The following is an 18256-nucleotide window of genomic DNA, read 5'->3' on the forward strand; positions in this document are numbered from 1 at the left end:
ATGTGGTGTTTCTGCTGGGACTGACACAGGAGAGGGGCCCGTGGGGGCCGGGCTGCCCTGCGGCTGCACACAGGATGAGCCCTGGGGGGACAGAGAGAGGAAACCAGCAGACAGCCCCCCCGGGGCTCCTGTTTTCCCCATGTCTGGCTGCCAGCGGCTATGTTTGAGGTGGTGGGTCTCTGACTGTCCTTTAGAGGGAGGGGCTGGGATGACACACAGTAACCCAGGAGCAGGCCGGGGCCAGACCCTTGTAAAATCACTCAGTTTCTCCCAGGCCCCTGCTGGGCGCCAGTCCACTTCAGCACAACTCCTGGGATGGTGGGAACAGAAGAAGGAGGCAGAGAGGCTGTAGGGACAAGGCCCTCCTCAGACGCCTGACAAAAAGTTGTGCCATCTTTTCACTGTTGCCAAACGCATCCGCGTGCTTGCTCAGTCAGAGGCTGAATCCTCCTGCCCATACCCCCAGCCAGGCCTGACACCTCATCACACCCAACTACGCACGTGTCTGGTGCGAACACACGTGCACCCTCGCCAGGCAGGCCACACCTGGAGAAGGGCAGATGAGTCAGAAAACAGACCCTGGTGCAGACAGGCCCCCAGGCTGGATGGAAAGTGCAGGACTGGCAGTGCCCCGGGACCCAGGGGGGGCGGTGGTTACTAGAGTGCGTGGCAGGGGTCAAAGGAGAAGTGGGTGTCCCACCCCTGCCACCCACTGAGCACTGTGCCACCCTGAGTCACTCCTGAAGACAGACGAGGAGCCAGCAACCTGGGAGGCAGAGGCAGGCCGAGATGTAGAGCAAGAGGGCAGGTGGGGACAGGGAACGGGCGGCAGAGCTTGGCTGCAGTCCAGAAGCCACCCTGAGGACACGCTTCTTGCCAGAGTTCCTAGCCCAGCTGCCGCCCTGCCCACCGTGGCGAAGAGGGCTCCCCGCCTAGGCAGGGCCAGCCCCACCCACAGTGTGTCCCTGGCCCACGCCCAGCCACGGGCCAGTCAGGCCCTGGCAGGAGCCAAGGAGCCCAGGTCCGGGGGCAGCTCAGGACAAGGAGGGGCAGCACTGGCCTGGTGGAGCCTGCAGACTCAGGGCCTGGTTCTTCCCACTCAGCCCAGACAGACTCACCTGCTACCCGCCCGCGGCCCTGCCTGGCACTCACCAGATTCCCTCTTGATGAGCCTGGCTGGTAGTCTGGGCACAGCTGGGACTCTGCGCTTGGCGCTCTGCTCGTTCCAGTACTCCCGCCAGTGCCGCAGCTGGGAGTGGATGAAGCGCCACATGAGCCAGGCCTGGGCCGCACACACCAGCAGCAGCACACACAGCCTGCGGAGGGCACAGCGGTGGGCTCAGGATGCACTCAGGCCCAGGACCCCAGGCAGTGGGGAGATGGAGTCAGGAACCTGAGCTCCCATGGCCATCACCCCCAGCACCAGCACACCCCATCCCTCCACCACCACCGGAACAGCGGGAATCTCAGGGCCAGTCTCTGCTCTAGCGTGCTCTGGGGTGATGACGGATGGACGGAGACTAGGGAGACAGGAAGGAGGACAGACGCGCGTCCAGCTCCACAGCCACCCTGCCCACAGGCCTGATGGGATCCACGGCCTTTGTACCCAAAGTACAGAACACAAGGCATGTCAGCTCCATGTATATTGGAAGAATTAAAATGCATTATTATATAGCAGAAATAATTCTAGAAGAGGGGCTTCTCATCCAGCATGCCACTTACACACTGAGCAACCCCAGACAAAGCACACACCCTCCCAGGCCAAGGGGTCCCATGGAAACACAAGGGCTTCCTTGCTGCTACGGGAGGCCATTCGCTAAACTGCCGAGGACACGGCTGTAGAGTCCAAGTGTGCTTGTGACAATCAGTTGAGGGGCTGGATGTGAAAGCTGCTGTGCACCGTGAAGCGCTGGACAAGGGGAGGGGACTGCCATTCGACTGGGGCCCCGACTGCAGGCTGAGCAGGCCGGGGCCGGGAAGCGAAGGTGGTTCTGATGGCAGCAGAAGGCCGGTCTCTCTTCTGTCCTCAGACCTGACGTCCAGACAATTCCAGCTAAATATCAACCAGCAGGAGACTCGGGTCTGCTGCCCTCGGACCCTCAGACCTTCCGTGGAAGCTGTGTCAAGTTCAGGGAGCTCCAGGATGCGCTCAGGGAGCCCTGCTTTCTCGCCTCGGGCTTCTGCCCAACTCACCTGCAAAGTAAAGTGTTGAAGTTCCCTCTCTCGGGGTCAAAGGCCTGGTTCTCCATGCGAGCCAGCCCAAAGCCGATGGCCAGCACAGCGAGGGTGAGGATGAAGAGGCGGGTGACCCCAAATACAGCAGCCCAGGCGTTAAACCTGCTCGCGGGGGTGGAAAAGGGACGTCAGCCTTTAGGGCCCGTGAGGGAACCTTACCCACTTCTCCAGAAGCGACCCCAAGTGGGAAGGGGGCTCAAGGGTGGCCGAGTAGGGTGCTTGAGGGATGAGGTATCTAGAATAAGATGCTCCAGGAAAACAGTGACCTCGGGGTGCCACCTGCAGGTAAGGGGGCAGTGTGCCCCCAGGGCAGGACCTTCCCCATCAGCCAGGCCTCAGGGGGGCCGGCCTCCCCCCAGCACCACGTACAGCTTCTCGTTGTTCTCGTCTGCGAAGTAGAAGAGTCGAGCCGTGTGGAAGAGGAACTCGGTGGAGTACTGCAACAGCAGCAGGATCAGGCCCAGGCGGCTCAGGCTGCGGACAAACGCATGGCCTCAGTCCCCCGAAACGCCCCGGGGAGCAGAGGCGGCAGCCGCGCCCTGGGCTGCCTTCACTCCCACCTGCACGGCCGGCCCTGCCTCATCTCGGAGGGTTCAGTTCTGCTGTCACACTTTTCATTGTTCCTGACAGTGACCCCACTGGCTTCCACCTGGGCTGTCTGGGGAGGCGCCCCTGCCTGCTCCCACAGGGAGCCTGTCCTAGACTCTCCACAGCACTTGTCACCTTGTCTTTGTCACCTAGCCCGCAACCAAGCACATAACAAGCTGCTGAGCTTTCATGGAGAAATACGAGCGACTCCCACCGTCTGATGTGTCCTTATCCAAGTCTTCACAGCTAAGAGGAAGCAAACTCCACATATTGCAAAAATCCGTGCTAGTGAGCTGACCTCTTGGAGCATCAGTGCCCGCTCAGACACGGCCCTCGCTTACTTCCAGGTGTGACACTGGGCCTAAGTTCCTTAGCAGCTTCCTGCCGACGGTCAGCTGTAGTTCAAACAAATGGGAAAAGACTGCAAAGCGAAGTCACAGATCCCGCCAAACACGCAGGGCTTCAGGAAGTCCCTGAGATCATGTGGGAGCACTCCCACGGGCAGTGATAAATCAGGATCTGGCCGATTCCACCCAAGGAGACCAAAGTGGAAACGATCAGGATGGTCACTGGATCCTGAGAATAGTCAAGAGATGATGTGAAAACTACCCAATGTCTTCACATGGCCTAGAGTCCAACACGATCCTGCCCACGACCTTGTCTCAATCATTTTCTGTACTCCAGCCACACTGGGCTTTATGCCCACTCGCACCTCAGGGCCTTTGCACCTGCTGTTCCCTCTGCCTGCCCAGCAATCTCCCCAGATCTTCATGTACCTGGCTCTTGTCATTCACTCCTCAATCTGAGTCACCTCCTCAAAGAGGCCTTCCCTCAGCACACCAAAGGTGCCGGTGGACAAGTTGCTCCATTACATTATCCTGCTTTATTCTCTTCACTACACATACCACCTTAGGAAACTATTTATTTATTTCCTTATTTATGGTCTGCCTCCCACTAGAACAGATGCCACAGGAGAGCAGGGCCTTGTCTCCCTTCACCCAGGTATAAGTGCAGCTCTGGGAGCAGCGTCTGGCCCACAGGAGGGGCTCAGGCGTGTGCTGAGTGAGTGGAGGCCTCCCAAAGCCAAGCTCCTCACCAACAGGAGCCCCCGTATCATTTGGCATGTCAAGGTCTGTCTTCCTTGGGAAATCCTGCAGCCAAGGGGCTCTCCTTTCCCCACTCCTCTCTGAAAACTAGAATAAGATGGAGGGGAAAGGAGGCCATGCTCCCTAAAGGAGCAGAGAGAGGAGGCCTCACCTTGAAAATAGTGCCAGCCTCGCTGGGAATGGAATGGAAAGGGTGACTTTGGAGCATCTGCTCCTCCCTGCCTCTCAGGTCTGTTCCGCCAAAACAAGGATTCACAGACTAGGTCCAAACAGGGCCAGACACCTGCCCATCCTTCCCCGGGACACGTCAGATGTGGGGAAAACGGATCCCCGAGTACCTCTCATCTTTGGGAGGAAGAAGTGATGATACAGCGGGGACCCGAGAGCAGCAGGAAGCTCTCCTCCTTTGTGGTCCCGCCTGTGCATTCTCACCCCAGTCCCAGCCACACACTGCTCTGGGACAGCGCAGCCTGGCTTTCTTACACCCAGTCTGCAGGAGACACGTGAGCACCCAATACTCCACACACAGCCTTTGCCCCTCCCAGACCCCTCTGGGAAGCGACACTGCACCAGGCCCCCCGAGACAGGAGAGCAGTTTGACAGCTGCCTTCCTCCTGACTCCGTTACCTGGGGTCAGTCCTTCTCACGGGATGCCTGCTCTGAGGACCTAGGAGGTAACGGGCTCCAGGACCTCCAGGCACCTTAGCAGAGTTACACACAGCAAGGTCTCAAAACGCCGGACCAGAGAAAGTACAGGGTATTCTCCCATACTGCAAGGATCGAGCTCAAGAAAATGCCTAATGAGCAATGACCGATCCTATTCATCAATATGATTCTGTTCATAAAGGAGACACTCAAGGCCAAACACAACAGCAACTCTTCCCACTTCTGAACAACCACGCAGCGACTACTACACATTTCATCACACGTCAGAAGGGAAGGGAGCCCAGGGCGCCGAGCTCTGGCCGCATCAGCCACCGGACCTGAGGCAAGAGCCCAGCTCCAGGCTGCCTTCAACCTGCAAAGCCACAGTTCAAGCACCAACATCCCTCAGAAGCCTTCCCTGGCTCTGTCTTGAGTTGAGGTCGTCTGTCACCCTTCTGGGTTCCCATGGCAGGTGACACATAACATAATGCAGTGCTCACCACACTAAAACCATCCTGGTCTATGCCTGTAAACGGTCTCTCCTACAAGGCTGAGAATGAACCACTAAAGAGAAAGGAATCGTCCATTATCCACCTTTGCATTCCCAGCTCTGAGCATGGTGTTCTGCACACAGAGGGTGTCTAATAAATGCCTCCTAATTGAATGAACGTGTGGAGAGATGCACGGCCATAGAAGGGCAAGGAGATGGGGCCGGCTCTGGGGTCTCGCTCACTTTAAGAGGTACGCTCCAGCGATGTGGACCAGGTACAGGCAGATGTACTGGAGCTGGCGGGGAATTTCCTCCTGCAGACGAGAGAGGCGACAGTGACCGAGCTCATCCCTGGCTCAGGACGCGGGAAGGGAGAGAAGCGTGGTGGGCCGGGGTGGGCCAGGCCACCTCCCCCCATGGCCACAGGGCTGGTCGCTTTAACCCCAGAGGCCTGGGCACCAGGCCGCTGAGCAGTCTGAGGGTGGACGAGGCAGCAGCTCTGGGTTTGTGGGCAGAGGGTGGGGTGGGGCTGAGAAGGAAGAGACAGGGACTGGGGAACAGGGCTTTTGGAAATAATTCAGAAGGAAGCTATTTAAAAATAAAAAAGACTGTGGGAAAGGCAGAAACCTCTCCGTCCACGATCCAGAAGAGGAGAGTGAGATGCCCCGAGCCACATGTCTACTGTGGGAGGCAGCAAAGAGGCGGACGCTGGTGGCCCCACGCCGGAGGCCTGCCCACAGACTTCCCCAGGGCTGACTCAGCATTCTACCCGACTGCCAGCACATCCCCACCGCACCCAACGCTCTGGGCTTCTAGAGGAAGGGACAGGGCAGTGCTGGGAACAGCAGGAGGGGAGATGAGTGGCCTCCAAGAGGAGGAAGTGAGTACTCACCTTCCGTACCTTCTGGAAGTAGAGCTCAGGAAGCGCATGCAGCCAGTAGGCCAGCTGGCACAGGTAGAAAAACTTCACCTGGAAGCTGGAGACAAGGGAGTGAGTCACACAGGAGGGACGGAGACAGATGTCCATGCAGGTGCCTGCCAAGCCCGGGAGGGAGAGGCGAGGGCTGGGCCGGTGTGAAGACCTGGTCCAGGCGCCAGGGAGGGAGGGAGGTCCCAGCACTGCACCGGAGCTGGGGACCCTGCTCCACAGACAAGAGCACTTAGGGGACAGAAAGTCCATGGAAAGAAACAAAAATGATGGAAAGAGTGCAGAGGGGGAAGGACGGCTCTCAGTAGCGAGGGCGGGCTCCGCCTCAGCTGTGAGTCCTCTGCTGTTGCTCTGAAGGGGCTCGGGAAGGCCGCGTGGCCTCCTGAGGGAGCGGAGCTCAGGGGCCCGGAGCCAGGGAGGAAGGGGATGCTGCCTCCGAAGGCTCACCAGCCATGGAAGGCCGCAGGGAAGAAGTGCTACAAATGTGACGGGTCACCAGGAAGGTACAGAGCCCAGAGAATTTATGGGATGTTCTGTCTCATGCGGTGTAGGTACCTGCTACGGACTGAATGTCTGTGTCCCCTCAAAATTCACATGTTGAAATCCTGAGCCCCATGTGATGGTATTAGAAGGTGGGGCCTGTGGGAGGTGATGCAGTCATGAGGGTGGAGCCCTGGTAAATGGGATTAGTGCCCCTGCAGAGGAGGCCCCAGAGAGCACCCTCTCTGCTTCTGCCATCTGAGGACACAGCAAGAGGATGGCCATCTGTGAACCAGGAAGCGGGCCTTTGCCAGACACTGAAGCTGTTGGCACCTTGATCTTGGACTTTCCAGCCTCCGGAACTGTGAGAAATCACTTTCTGTGGTCTATAAGCCCCCCAGCCGATGGTGTTCTCTTACAGCAGATGACTATGACATCCTCTGTGATAGGGGCCAGTGTAGACGACATTCCACTTTGGGATTCTGCAGTCAAGATACCGGGGGGAAGCAGCTCCCAGACAAGTCTGCCTCGCACAATACTGTGCCCTGATAGGCACGGGGTACAATCCAGGCCTCAGGCCAGCTGGCCCTGGAATGTTCTGGCCACACTCTGGAATGAGGAGGCCAGGGACCAGCTCACTCCTCCCGGGGCCCGAGCCATGAGCATACTCACGGGAGGTACACGTGCGGGTAGTCTTCCCAGAGGCTCCGTGGGTTTGTTAAATATCCTTCCTGCAGTGGGCGAGAAGAGACAGCACTCAGACATGTGAACGGGAGACCTGCTGGGGAAAGAGCAGCCACTGGGGAAAGGGCAGCCCCAGGGGTCAGGGGTGCACCCAGCCCCCAGCGGCCAGAAAGAGGAAGGACAAGGAAACATGAAACCGAAGGACCAGTCTGTGTTGGAGCCGCAGGCACTTGGCCGGTTTCTTGACTGTGAAAGAGCCATAACATGGCAGGAGAGCTCTGCTCTGGGGTCAGAAGCCCTGCATCTCAACGTGGGCCGGACACTTACTAGCTACACCCCCCAGCAAGTCTGTCTCCCTAAGCTTCAGCTGGCTCGCCTGTAAAACGAGGATAAAAATACTTACCCTCCCAGAGTTATTGTTAGAAATATGCGTGACAGTTCATGTTGATATGACAGTGTCCACTCTTATGCCTGGCATGTAGGCACGCAGGAAATGCTTGCAGAGTGAATAAGCAAATGGCCTCCAGAACCACCATCCTCTGGGAAAATGAAAAGCTTAGTTTGGCTTTTCACATCACCGTGCATAAAGAGAATGGCAGGACCCCACAGGCCTCGCTCTGAGGCCTCAGTGTGACCCTTACCACACTGCATCACTATGGCCAGTTGTCTCCATCACTCTGCAAGTTCCTTCATGCTGGGGTCTTTTCTTCCCTTCTCTGTATCTCCAGCATCTAGCCCAGGGCTCTGACAAAGTAGGCAGGTAACCCAAAAACCCTCCCATCGTAAAACACCTAGAAATGCTGGATGAAATCTAACAAATACTCTTTTAAAGGCAAAGCTGAGTTCACAATAAGAAAGGGAAAACCCCTGGGACCCAAAAGGGATGAGGAGCTAAAAGCCAGAGCAGTAGGGTGGGACTGTGGGGCCAGCATGTTCACACCCACGTGGGAATAGAAGATGTTGCCCTGGGAGGCAGAACCGGAGACCCTTGTAAAAAATCAGGACCCTCAAAGGGCTACCACCTCAGAGAAAGAGTTGACTAGAAAGAGTGTGACAACCAACACAGGAAGATAAAGAAGATGTCTGTTCACCCTGGGCTCAGGATGAAAACAAAAATATTATCCCAGGAAAATCTGTAACCCCGGGTTCACTTTCATACTGGTTTGGGTTTACAGTTCAAATATATACCACCCGTGGGGTCCAGGAACCATCAAGCTAAGAAATTAGTATGAGTAAGATTGTGGGCCAGTGATACCATTGGGACATACTCTCATCCAAGGATGCCCAGGATTCTCACACATAAAACCTTGCTAAAGATGAGTTTATGATCCAAGATTACAAAACACATGGGGAAACAACCCACCATGAGCAAGAGTTGGCTGACACCACGGGAGTCCAATAAAAATTTGTTGGGTGAATGAATGAATGCTGAATGCTTTGGACAATCTCTCTCTTCAGAGGAAAAAGAAAAGGCTCCTATTTGTCACTTAGAGAAGGTTAGATTAGTATGGCCTCATTTTAGAAATAGAGAAATGAAGGAACAGACTGGAAGGATCTCCTGAAACGAGATGGTTTTTCAGCAGTGCAGCTGAAATCTGAGCCGGACCACCCACCTCCTGGTCCAGTAAGCTCAGCCAGGTTGCTTCAGTCAGTCAGGTAACGAACTGAGCTGGTGCTCTGGTGAGGAGGCTGAGAACCCTCACTGCTCACGGCGGGACGAAGGGCGGGGGTCAGCAGCGCAGGAGGAGAGGGAGGCCAGCGTGTCTGAGTGAGGAGCACCAGGTGACTCCATTGGATCCTCCATTGTATTTCCGAGGGAGGGCTGATCTGCCCACCTCTGAGTCACTAAATGCCCCTGGACATTTCAGGGACAGTCCACAGCCCCGAGCCCACACCTCATGGCCTCATCAGCCCAATGACCTAACAGGTCCGATCAGGCTCACGCACCAGTGTAGTCACGGTGACTTAGATTTGAAGGACGGGGTCTCACCGAAACCCTCATGGCCTCATTTCTACGGTCTCCTCACTCTCTCGGCCCTTCCTCCCTCGGTCACGCACAGAGGTGGAAGGTCCTGGGGCACACGGGGGTGGGAGCAGCGCCTTCCCGCCCCCACATCGCTGCCATCCCTCTCTCCTGCATCAGAACGTCGGACCTGGGCACACGACGACACGCTGTCTGCCACCCTCTCTGCCTCACGTCAAGGAAATCAGAGAACGTTCCTCCCTAGAGGAAGCAGCGAGGTATTTAAGGAGGAAAACGGTACTTCTGGGACTGAGGTGGGGGAGGAATTTCTGCCAAAAAAAAAGAAAAAAGCCTGGCCGAGAGAAGCAGCACACCTAACAGCCAGATGATCCTGTCTCAGCTGGGCCCCTTCACTTAGGAGACAACGAGGTTAGGACCTTGAAGCCAACGAGCCAAGAAAACTCCCCAGAAAAATGCTGCCTGCTGCGATGTCCAGTCCACGGGGACCGTGTAGGGGCGGGGAGGGAGGGGCGGGGCCGGGGGGAGCGTGACTCACCGCCCTGGGCGCTGCCTCTTCCAGGGCTTGGGCCAGGCGGCTGCCCGAGGGGGGCCTGGGCGGGGGTGCCTCCGAGCCCAGGCCCACCAGCTCCCTGAGGCCGCAGGAGGCCAAGCGGGGCAGAGGCAGCGCCTGGAACCCACCCAACCCCGCCCCCGACAGGCACCAGGAGAGGGTCTGGGGGCCTTGGGAAGTCCTTTGTTCTCTTCTGGTTCTACAAATGGACCTGAGTGAGGCCTGAGCAAGCTGGACCCACCTCTCCCTCTCCCCACGAAGCCTTCCTTCCAGGTGCACGACCCCAAAACCACAGAACCAGCAGAATCCAGGCACGACACTGCGTTGCTCCTAGATTCAGACATACCTTCTATTATGGTCCTTCAGGAAGCACCATGCACGCAAGTCCTGCTCTACGTGACTGGTCCACTGGTGGCAATCAGCCCTGACCGGCACCAGCGTGAACGCTGTTCCCCTACTGGGTTCCCACTGAGGCCTGGACTTTCAGTTTCAAAACACGAAGTCAGGCAGGGAGACCAAACGCCCACCGGCCCTGCTTTCCCCAGTAGAGTGACTTTTCTCTATTTCCCTGAACAAGGAATGATAGTTCAAAGGTAAGTTAAAAGCAGGAGGTTGACATTCTTATAAAGTTATTGGCTGGTCCAGCCACTCTCCTGTCACTCTGCCTGTATAAATGCAGAAAGGTCTGGATCAAACAGCAAAATAAAACTGGTTATTTCTAGAGGGAGTGACCTGAGGTAAATTTTTGCTTTCTTTCTTGAATTTTTATATACTGCTTACTTTTTAAAAAATGATCACCTATGATGTTTACAAAAACAATCACTTCGTTACTTTAAAAACTGTTGAAGGTTGGAGCAAGAAGACGTGTCGCAGTTTACTCATTCGTTCTCACCACCAGTATTCAGTGAGCAGTTCGGCCATGCCAAGGATACAGCGGTGAGCAGGGCACCTGCTCGCAATCAGCCCCGGGGCTAGTGGGAGTGACAGACAGCAAAGAATACACACATGAACAAGCAAAACGCCCAGGTGATGGTCATGGGGCAGAAAATACAAACTGAGGGGGTTCTCTGAGGAGGTGACATTTAGGTAGCGACTTGGATGGCAAGATGGAGCCAGCCAAGTGATGTCAGGGGATGGAGGATTTGATGCGAGGAACCACCGTGCAAAGCCCAGGAGGGAGGAATGCCAGGACAGTTAGAGAAGCAGAGGCAAGATGGCGGGGCTAGGGCCAGTGAGACGAGACAGGCAAGGCTGCAGGGCCCAGAGCACAGGCGTGAGGAAGAACAATGTCACTGCAAGTGGGACGGGGGCTTTTAAGCAGGGGAATGCATGACTTGATTTACGTTCTAAAAACATCTGTCTGGCTGACCAGAAAATGGATTAGGGTGGGAGGGTACAAGGACGGAAAGAGCCTCTTCCAGAAGGAAGATATTCAGTGATCCAGGCAAGAGATGATGGTGGCTCAGCCAGCCTTGGCACTATGGACATCTGGGAGCGGACAGATCTTTGCTGTGGGGCTGTCATGTGTACTGTAGGATATTCAGCAGCATCCCTGGCCTCTACCCACTAGACGCCAGTAACATACTGCCAAACGTCCCCTGGGGAACCATCTCTTCCCTGGAGAGAGCCACTGGACTGGAGGCGGCGGTGCAGACAGAAGGCAGCTGACAGAACCTCAATGTGTCTGGAGGTAGGGTTGGCGGGACCTGCTGATGGACTGACTATGGAGGGTGAAAGAAGGAGGAATCAAGGAAAATTCGCATCATGATGTAAAAAATACGATTTTTTAAAAAACTAGCTGTTTTTACTCCATTTACAAAACTACCCTCTCTTCTTATCAGTTCACCATCATCCCCTGCCGAATAGCTCAGATGGAGTCGTTGAGGGCCAGGAGCTACGTGCTATCAGGAGCTGGGGCCACTGGGGCTTCCCAGGGTCCCCTGGGCTCCATTTCCTGTTGAAGTTGAGTGAGGAACTGGCTTTCACCATAATAGAAGCCTGTGCTGGGCTTCCCCGAGAGGAGTGCTACACGCTCCCAGGCTAATTAGCATCACCATGTTCAAGCCCTTGAAAGCCCGAGCGAAGCAGAGACAGAGCAGCTGAGCATTCCCACTCTGGAAGGGGTGCTGAGTAACTTGGCCGTTGGCCTCCAATCCGCTCTAATGTGTCACAGCTGGGTGGAATGTCCGGGCGTGAGGAAGAAAGGGTAAAAGTGATTCAGAGATGAGGCAACGCTTCTCCTGAAAGACCAGTTAAATGTCTGTAGCACCCTAAGGCCGGTCTGCCTCAAAGCAGTGCAGGGTCTCCAGAGGCCCCAGGAACAAATGCCAAGACCCTGGGAGGGGTCTGGGATCCAGAAGCACCTAGACTTCCGAGGACCAGGCTGTGCGCTGCCTCACGGCAGGGGGCGCTCCCACAGCCCTCACGGTAAGTCCACCTCCCGGGCCAGAGTAACACGGCAGCCCAGCTGAGAGGACAGAAGTCTTGGGTCCTTCATTTAAAATTCCTAGTGTTCTGTTTAGGAAAACTGTTCTGTGATTAAATAATAACCGAAATAATCAAAAGGACATGTTGACTCCTGTTTTGAGAATAGGAAGTCAGCTCTCAGCTCTGGAGACAGTTCCTTAGGATGGGAAAGCTCCTCACTGCCGCTGAAGGAAGAGGAAGGGGGCGAGGCGACCGGCGAGGCAGGGAAGGACACTTCTAAAAGGTGACACAGGGTTGCGGAACTTTCTAAGCCCTGGGCCTGGACTTCTCCAGCCACAGGACAATTCCAGCTCCTGAGAAAGAGACCAGGTTACAGACAGGTGGGACTCCAAGGGTGTGTGCGAGCGCATGCGCACTAGTTAAGAACTTCCTAGCATCACAGGCCAGGTCTGGCTACAGCAAACCCCAAAGGACTGTCCACATCCCTTCATACAAAGGAATTCTGCTGTATCCAAGGTTGCTCCAAGTAAGAGCCCTATTGTGTCGAAAGGGGAGTAGACAAGTTGTCTGGTCCTCTAGGCCTCTGTGGGAATGGCATTGGCTCCCACAGGATTAGATGTGCAGACAAGGGGGTGCTGGCTTTGCCTGCAGGAGGCCAAAGTGGTAAAACAGAAAGTGCTGAACTTGGAACCAGACCCTTAAGTCCAAGTCCTGTCCTTGTCACTTCAGAACCAGGTGACCATGAGCACACTGTGAAATTGGAGCCTGCATTTCTTCAATCCCTAACACGGGTACCGGAATGAACATAAAATTTCTCTCATGGGATAGCATTTGTAGGAAGGTCCTGTAAAATGATGCAGTGCTATGCAGATATATGGTATCATGATTGTAGCATCACATAATAACCATAACAAGTGTTTATTTTTGGACAGGGTGACCCTGCAGCTACACCATGGCATCTATACAGCTCGGCCTCTCTCTCATGGCAAATACCATGAGGATGCGAAAATAGCTCCCGTTCTAAGACACTGCCCCAAGTTAACATACTGCCCCTTACTCTTTTTCTTCCCCGCTACGCCCTTCACAGACATTTCCTTAGCAAATCCAAGAAGAGACACACGGCCTGGGGCCCAGGCCCCACCCTCCAGCAGGCCAGAGGACCACTCACCGTCACCACTACATAGAAGCACCATATCACCGAGCTGAGATGAAAGACGACCAGCTGTCCGGACTCGTTGAACTTGCTGTGTTTGACCTTGGAGAGATGAAGCCGTTTGCTGATTTTCTAAAGAATAAAGAGAATCCTGTGTATTAATATAAAAGTATATTGAGAACAGGCATAAACTCCTGTTTTCTCCCCACGAAAGGGCTGAAGTTTGAAGCCGGCCATGATGTAAGTTATTTAGTGTAAGCTTTCTGTGTGCATACAGTACTTAGTTTAAAGCAAGCATTTTGAGACAGAGCAAAATGAACGTCTTTAGCTTAGATGTGAAGAACCCCCCCATCATCTATGTCTGACAGACCCACAAGGACACTGTCTTGTCATAGTCCAGGCAGCTGTCTCCCCATGTAATAATAAACACTGCTACCCCACGCCCTGCCTAAGAAGGCTGTGAGAAGGACAGAGACCAAAGTGTGGGGAGGCACATCGGGCAACAGGACCAACCAGGGCATGCAAATTTAGGAGACGAATGGGTTCGGAGCTGCAGTTTCCTCCAAGGCATCTCCCCCATCTCTGTCTCAGAATCCAGACGCGTCACTTACGTCTAAAATGTACTCTTGAACCACAGCGTGCAAGATGATGGTGATGAAGATGTAGAACAAGATTGTGACCAGGTCCTTCGGCCCGTAGTGGTAGTGCACGGTCTCGCTGTCTGTGGAGGTAATAAGAGCGCCGTCAGCATCCCTCGGGGAGGAAGTGCTCTGGGACCCAAAACTGAGAAGAGACCTGCAGCAGAACGTGCCATCGAACGCTTCCCTTTGCTGTAACCCTAGACTTAGGAGAGTTTCTTCCCCAGAATCCTACCCAACCTGTGGACTCAGCCCTTGGGCAGCACCAGTGGGGGCGGGCTAAGGAGAACCAAGCCCACCATGTATCGTGACGACTACATCTCCTGAGCCGGGCAGGAGGGCACAGTGTTGAGGAGCCAGAGGTTGGAGACAACCACTCTCCCTTACTCCCTGGCTGTGTGACTATGGATAAGTGACCAACCTCTCTGAGCCTCAATTTCCTCTCCTGTAAAATGGGACTGTAGTCATACTTCACGGAGGATGCACAGCATGGAGGTTAAGAGTGGAGATGCAGAAGCCTGCATGTGCATCACAGCTGCCATTTACTTCCCATGGGACTTTGGGGCACCTCTATGGGTGACCTTTTTATGCCTCAGTTTCCTCATCTGCAAAATAAGGATAATAGTTCCTGTATCATATGGTTATTGGGGGAATTAGATGGCTCAATAAATGCAAAGTGCTCAGAACGGTATCTGGCATGTAGTAACCACTATCCATGAATTTGCTATTATTTTTGTTGTTGATGTTGGGCTATTGTGAGGATTAAATGAGATAATTCATATGCAAGATGCTCAACACAGTGCCTATAACCATGGTAACCCCGGCAGAAGTGGAAGTTTATTAAAATACTATCTAACAGTAATAGATTGGCTAGAATCCCAGCTCTCTGTCTCCTAAGGCTCCGTTCCTGCAGCCTCTTGCTCTGTGGACACGGGAGGATTTATACCTTCGTTCCAGTTAGCAGGTGCGGGGTTGCAAGACCTCGTGAACAGGGCCTGGCTCTTGGCTGCTCCCTAATCCCTCCTACCCCTCCCCCAAGTGGACACACGGGCCGCTTTTCCAGCTGTGCTGCATCCTCGCTGAGTCACACATGAGTCACCGCTCTTTGCTGGGATGCATTTACCAGAAGGTAGGCCAGGGTCAGTGAGTTTCAGGGTGGCCAGGGAACGAAGAGCTGACTGGTTCACTCTGGGAGTCAACCTATAACCTCCCTCCCCCTGGCGTGGGAGGATGCAATGGCAGGGGTGGGGGGGAGGGGGGGCGGGGGGGTGGGGGGGGCAGGGACAGCAAGCACATGAACTTTGAAATCAGACAAACTTTCCCTTTTCCTCTCCCTCCTCCTTCCCGCAAAGACCTACTCTGTGAGAGGCACTGGGCCAACTGTTGAAATAGAAAGATAAAAAGACACCGCCCAGGTTCAGAGCGCACAGCCAGCGAGGAGACTGACAAGGAAATGTACAATTACCTACAGACGCGCAGGTGGTACCAAGAGGTAAACACAGAGACACAGCGAGCTGGGGCAGGCGGGGGCCCGACTCCGGCTGGGGTGGAGGTGGTGGGGCAGCAGGTCAGGGTGGACAGGATGACATCAAAACTCGGGAATAAGTTGGGGGAGTCAGGTTGTGGGGGGTGTATTGTAGGCAGAGGCAGCAGCATCTGCAAAGATTGCAGGGAAAGAGGCTGAAGGGCTGGCATGGCGGGAGGGCGGGGGGTCAGTCACGGCAGGTGCTGAGGGAGCTGTGAAGGGCCTGGGTGCCACATGAATGGTGTGGACTTTACCCTGAAGGCAATGTGGAAACATCAAAGAATTCAAATTCCACAGGAAAATGAGGAAATTGGAGTTTGGGAAAGTTTACTCTGGCAGCAGTGAACAGCATCGTGCCTAGAGGTCCACAGCAGGTAGGGGGCTGCCACCATGATCCTAGTAAGGAACCCCGAGGGCCTGAATGAAGCGGGAGAAGAGAGAAGAAGGGAGGGAGGGGCTGTCAGTGACAGAGAACTGGGAAGAGCAGGGGCTCACCCACCAAGGGGGTGGAGGTCTGGGAGGGGGAGTCAGGCACAAGGACCAGAGGAGACACTGGAGGTGGGAGAGAAGGGACGCAGGTGACTCCACCTCTCCTTTCTGCTCTTCCATCTGTGAAGCCGGCTTACGCTTTCCCTGCCTTCTTCATGAGGGAGGATCAAAGGAGACTAATTAGATGGCTGCGTATTTTGAAACTATAAAATAACTGAACACATGCAGAGTTTCATCATCAGGACCAGCATTATTAGACGAAATGGGATTTACAGTCAACCAAACAGGCACAGTCCAAAAGCAGTGAAATCACACCTGTCAAGACTGGTTTGTCCATTTACAGCCTATTCAGGGTCACCTGCCATTCTTACCCCAAATGCTGTACTTCCTAAGAGATGTGACCAGAGCCTTAAATCCTTCTCGAAACAAGCATGAATGCATGAATTAATACATTCTTTTATTCCTTTGCTGTTGAGAGCTACATGCATGTCTGTTCATCAACCAATAACCATGTGCAGGCTCCATGATAGCAGGGAACAAGGTGCGCATGGCCCCGCCCTCCTGGAGCTTAGGGTACACACCAAATTCTAGTAGACGTAAAAACCAGAGGCCAAAGAACCACAATGTGACAACAAAACACCAACAACCAGATTAAAAAATGGACAAAGGACTTGAATAGACATTTCTCCAAAGAAGACATACAAATGGTGAATAGATACATGAAAAGATACTCAGCATCACTATCAGTAGGGAAATGCAAATTAAAACCACAATGAAATACCAACTCAAAGCCATTAGGATGGCTACGGTTAAAAAAAAAAAAGGAAGAAGAAAATAAGTGTTGGCAAGGATGTGGATAAACTGGAACCTTTGTGCATTGCTGATGGGAATGTAAAATGGTTCAGTCACTATGGAAAACAGTACAGTGGTTTCTCAAAAAATTAAAATAGAACTACCAGATGATCTAGCAATTCCACTTCTAAAGAATTGGAAGGGGATCTCAAAGAAATATTTGTATACCCATGGTCACTGCAGCATTATTCACAACAGCCAAAGGTGGAAACAGCCCAAGTGTCTGTCAACAGATGAATGGAAAAACAAAATGTGGTATACATATACAACAGAATATTATTCAGCCTTAAAAAGAAAGGAAATCCAGGGGCCGACCCAGTGGTGTAGCGGTTCAGTTTGCATGCTCTGCTTCAGTGACCTGGGGTTTTCCAGTTTGGGTCCCAGGCGTGGACCTACACCCCGCTTGGCAAGCCATGCTGTGGCAGGCATCCCACATAGAAAGTAGAGGAAGATGGGCACAGATGTTAGCTCTGGGCCAGTCTTCCTCAGCAAAAAGAGGAGGATTGGAGGCGGATGTCAGCTCAGGGCTAATCTTCCTCAAATAAAAACAAAGAAAGGAAATTCTGTCACATACTACAACATATGTGAACCTAGAGGAGATTATGCTAAGTGAAATAAGCCAGTCACAAAAAGACAAACACTGTATGATTCCATCATATGAGGTTTCTAGAGTAGTTAAATTCACAGAAACAAAAAGTAGAATGGTGGTGGCCAGGGACAAGGGGAAGATGAATGGGGAACTGTTATTTAATGAGTACAGAGTTTTAGTTTTGCAAGATGAAAAGAGTTCTGGAGATTGGCCGCACAACAAAGTGAATATACTTAACACTGCTGAACTGCACACCTAGAAATGGTTCAGATGGGAAATTTTACAGTATGTATATTTTACCACAATTAAAAAAAACACCCACACCAGCCAGGTGTGATAAGTGTTCTGACATGGACCGAAGGCTGAGGGAGAAATAACAAGGAGCAGAGGCTTCATGGAGGGTGGTTGAGGAGGGGACCCTGAAGCCGAGCTGTGCAGGAGGAGAGAGCTGGTGAGGGCCGAGCGGTCTGGGCAGAGGCCCCACGGGGAAGATCCAGGGGGACTGAGGGATGGAGTGGAGCTGGAGAGCAGGGGCGGGGCAGGCGGCAGAGGTGGGAGGGTTGTATAACAAAGGGTCATATCATGGCAAGACATAGATGAGAAAGGCAGTGGAGGATTTTAGTTACACACATTTATAAAGGTCACTCTTCCTGGTGGATGGAGAATGGGCAGAGGGGCAAGGACGCCGGGAGAGCAGTCAGGAGGTGCCCGGCACTAGGATGGCAGAGCGATGGACAGACGACAAATTCGGAGAGATGTGGGTGATGGAATCAACAGAACCAGCTGATGGACTGGCTGTGGGGAATGATTCTCAAGTTCCTTCTGGAGTCTCATCTGTACTCTGTAGCGCTCCACAGTTTCAAAACGTGTTATCCTGTGATTCTCGTAAGCAT

The 18256-nt window shown here is 53.8% G+C and overlaps 1 protein-coding gene across 1 annotated transcript in view; it reads right to left on the reverse strand.

The window, feature by feature from the left end:
• TRAM2 (translocation associated membrane protein 2) overlaps positions 1-18256 on the reverse strand; it is a 76338-nt gene that overhangs the window by 5356 nt on the left and 52726 nt on the right. Inside the window, exons 3-10 of the mRNA XM_070586225.1 lie at positions 13882-13991; positions 13286-13402; positions 7145-7203; positions 5957-6041; positions 5308-5378; positions 2605-2709; positions 2194-2337; positions 1153-1316 (exon numbers count right to left, since the gene is read on the reverse strand). Of these exons, the coding sequence (XP_070442326.1) occupies positions 1153-1316; positions 2194-2337; positions 2605-2709; positions 5308-5378; positions 5957-6041; positions 7145-7203; positions 13286-13402; positions 13882-13991 (855 nt within the window). The remainder of the gene's footprint in view (positions 1-1152; positions 1317-2193; positions 2338-2604; positions 2710-5307; positions 5379-5956; positions 6042-7144; positions 7204-13285; positions 13403-13881; positions 13992-18256) is intronic.

The sequence above is a fragment of the Equus przewalskii genome, chromosome 19 (genome assembly GCF_037783145.1).
Source record: "Equus przewalskii isolate Varuska chromosome 19, EquPr2, whole genome shotgun sequence".
NCBI classification, from domain to species: domain Eukaryota; kingdom Metazoa; phylum Chordata; class Mammalia; order Perissodactyla; family Equidae; genus Equus; species Equus przewalskii.